Source organism: Gavialis gangeticus, unplaced genomic scaffold (assembly GCF_001723915.1).
Source record: "Gavialis gangeticus isolate Ggan-Ray unplaced genomic scaffold, GavGan_comp1, whole genome shotgun sequence".
NCBI classification, from domain to species: domain Eukaryota; kingdom Metazoa; phylum Chordata; order Crocodylia; family Gavialidae; genus Gavialis; species Gavialis gangeticus.
The window spans coordinates 17,985,499-17,988,770 of NW_017729009.1; the positions used below are offsets into that span (position 1 = coordinate 17,985,499).

Sequence of the window (3,272 nt, forward strand, 5' to 3'; positions counted from 1 at the left end):
AAATCTTTTGAGTGAATGGGGCTGTAGGTTGTAGCCATGTTGGTCTAAGGACATAGGCTGACAAGGTTCTTTGGGAAGAGCACACACCAACTGCAGATGTTTTCTCATGCTGACAAAGGGTATTAATACCTGAAAGCTTGCTAAGAATTTTTCCAACTATCTGATTGGTCTAATAAAAGATATCAGATTTACCCAAACAACCTTGTCTGCCTTTGAGTGAATGGAGCACTTCGCAGGACTGTGTCACTACATCTGCTACATCAGCTCTGGGAGTCTGCAATGGAAACCTGAAAGTCAGGCATTCAACTCTACCAACACCTTAATCTATTGATTAGCTTTCAGTCTTATTGCAAAAATCTACCTAGTTAGAGGTTTCCACAATACCTCAAACAGCTTTCTGTCATCCCAATAGCACTTCTTAAGTCAGTATAAAATTAACAAGCTGGTATCCAGTTGCTTTGTGTGTTTTTATAATGATTAAAGCATAAAATAACAGAAAACAAAGCACATTACAGAAAACTCAGATGAGTAAAGTTATTAAAAATCGGTAAACACCAACTCGATTTAAAATTTTGATCATGTCCCAGAACTACCATTCCACCTATTCTCCAACCCACAGTTGTTTTTCTTACATTCCCCTTATCAGAGATAAAATTACCCTTTTAAACTGAATCAGAAGCATAGAGAGATGCTGCCTCTCTGCTAGACTATCAGATTTGAGATAAACAAAAAACTCAAGCTGGCATCTTATTAATTTAAAAAAGAGGGGGTGACTGGCAGGACATTAGCATTTTGCTGCCTCTACTGGTGTGAAATTGCTTGACTTTCAAGGCACTCTAGTCCTTTTCCCCACACATTTGAAAATGGAAAGGAATTGTAAAGTTGAGGAAATGTTCGTAGGGGAAGGGTATTTAAATTACCAGTGATGGGTTTTCTGAAACAGTACTGTTGTACCAAGAATAATTGTGGAATGATGTTAAGAGTGTTTAGGGCATATGCATCAAATTCCTTTCACTGCACTGCTATAAATCAAAGTAATGTGGGGAGATTGAGCTTTATTTATTGAAATTCTTCTTCAGAAGATGACTTAGTACTGGGTCTATGCAACTAAACAGCTAAATCTCACAATTAATTGAAATACTTAATGTCTGGGCAGACGCCATGACAAACGTTGCCACAGCAACACATAACTACTGTAATGTCCACAATGACACAGGAGACTGTTTCTATGGCGACAGGATGTCAGCCTCAAGGACTCACGCAAACCCAGTATGAAAAATAGGAACTAATCTCTAGGTTGAGAAGTTTCTTTCTTGTACTTCGTCACCTTCCCCATCCCTTCTCTCGCACTGAGATTGTAAACCCTCTGGGGCAGGGGCTATCTTTTTATTCTGGGTTTGTGCCGCAACCTGCTGCTTCCTGGCCCATGACTGGAGCACCCATATGTCACCTCAATATAAATAACAAATGGGACAGTCAGTTTAGAGAACTGAAAAACAGGCTACAATTTGTTCTACCAGTGTAAATCCATGGATTTACTGATGTCAATGAGATCTCACTGCAATTTTACATCAGTATATCTCCACTTACTGCAGCAGAGTTATATCCATGGTATGACTGTTATTTTAATTTAAAGTTATACAGAAGGTAACAGAGGTTTATAAAACATAGTTGAGAGCTGAAACAGTAAAAGAAAGGGTGAACGAGTAGGAGACAGGGACGTGAGGCAGTCTAGGAGAGGATTGCAGGTAAGAGCCGCTGGGTTCCCCGTCAGGACGGAGAAGAGCAGAAAGCTCCTGGTGCACAGGGAGCAGCACAGACAGACCTACAGTGAGCTCAGCGCACAACCAAGAATAGGCCCCAGGCAGCCTCATCATCGGCCACAGAACTGAATTTCAAACATACTTTGCTGTACACGTGCTCAAGCATCAAGATTTAAAGCAATTTAAACTGGTTATCTCATTTGCTTTACAAAATGCTTGCAGGGGCCTTGTTTTTTCTCAAAAACAAAGCTAAGGATTTGCAAATCCAGCTCTACCAGGAAATTGTGCAAGTCTGCAACGTGTTAACTTTCAGTAATGAAGTGTAAAGCAGGATGGCCTGTTTTCCCTGTGACAGCTCACATGCACGCTGGTGGTCAGCTTTCATTAGACACCCAGGTGATGCGAGGAGCTTTGCAAGACCCTGTTTCTGATTCCCTTTCATTTCTTTGACCCTTAATTGTCTGTTGGGAAACAAACAGCTCTTCGTGAATTTTAGGAAACTTTTCTACAGAGCAGAAGTCTTTTATCCTCATTGCATGCAGTAACTCTAAGTCTCCCCGTGAAGCACGTCAGGATTGCAGTCGCGCTGGTACCAGCTATGAGATCCTCTCCACTCAGCTGCTTGCATTTGGTGTCGAAGCAAGGCATGAAAACTCAGGCGTGAACGTCTCCACACGAGACCTACGCCCAGGAGCCAGCCAGGTGGTTGCGTCCGGTTGACACTGATGGCTCCATAAGCAATAAGTACCGCATTGGTACAAGCATTTCAACCGTCCTACAACGTCCGGTCGAGAACAGTCGAAGGGTTCAACATGCAGGGTTATTTTTCAGGCCAGCATATGCTTATTTTTGAACCGGTAGAAGTGTGGAGGGTTATAATCGATGCAGCACATCCCAGTTGCTCTTAGGGTTTGCTGCCTGCACTTTCTGAGGATGCCCGGCCTCGGAATCAGCGTTGCTCACCCAGTTTTCTCGCTCGCTGGCGGGTTGCAGCAAGCAATATAAAGGAAATAGGATTGATGTGCATGTTTTTCAGCAAACAGGATCATGTGGAGCTTCCAGCACTGTTTCGCCTTTAAGGCCTGGCAAGGCTGGGTATCGGGGGAGGCGCCGCCCCCAGCCCAGCTCGCGGAGACCCGGCGGGAATGAGTAGCTTCAGCGCCGGTCACGTGTGGGTCGCGGGGGAGGCGCATGCGCAGAGGGCCCCCACGTGCGGCTGGCGCGAGGCGCGAGGCGGTCGACAATGGCGGGGCGGTTGCGGCTCCGCGGCGAGCGGCCCGTGACCGTGCTGCACCTGTGCTGCTTCGTGTGGGCGCTCTTCTCGCTCTGCCAAAACGTGGGGCTGCCGCACTCCCCGCGCCGGGACAGCGACACCACGTACGGCGGCCGCTGGAAGTACCTCACCTTCCTCAACCAGGTGCGGCAGGCGGGGCGACGCGACGGTTATTGTGGGTGAGGCGACTTATTGGGGGCGGGGCTGTGACCCGGGGCAGCGGGACCGTTATTGGG

The 3,272-nt window shown here is 46.5% G+C and overlaps 1 protein-coding gene across 1 annotated transcript in view; it reads left to right on the forward strand.

The window, feature by feature from the left end:
- Positions 1 to 2,996: 2,996 nt before the first annotated feature.
- Positions 2,997 to 3,272, forward strand: part of LOC109292629 (androgen-induced gene 1 protein-like) — a 10,874-nt gene continuing 10,598 nt past the window's right edge. Inside the window, exon 1 of the mRNA XM_019510169.1 lies at positions 2,997 to 3,180. Coding sequence (XP_019365714.1) covers positions 3,007 to 3,180 — 174 coding nt within the window. The 5' untranslated portion in view covers positions 2,997 to 3,006. The remainder of the gene's footprint in view (positions 3,181 to 3,272) is intronic.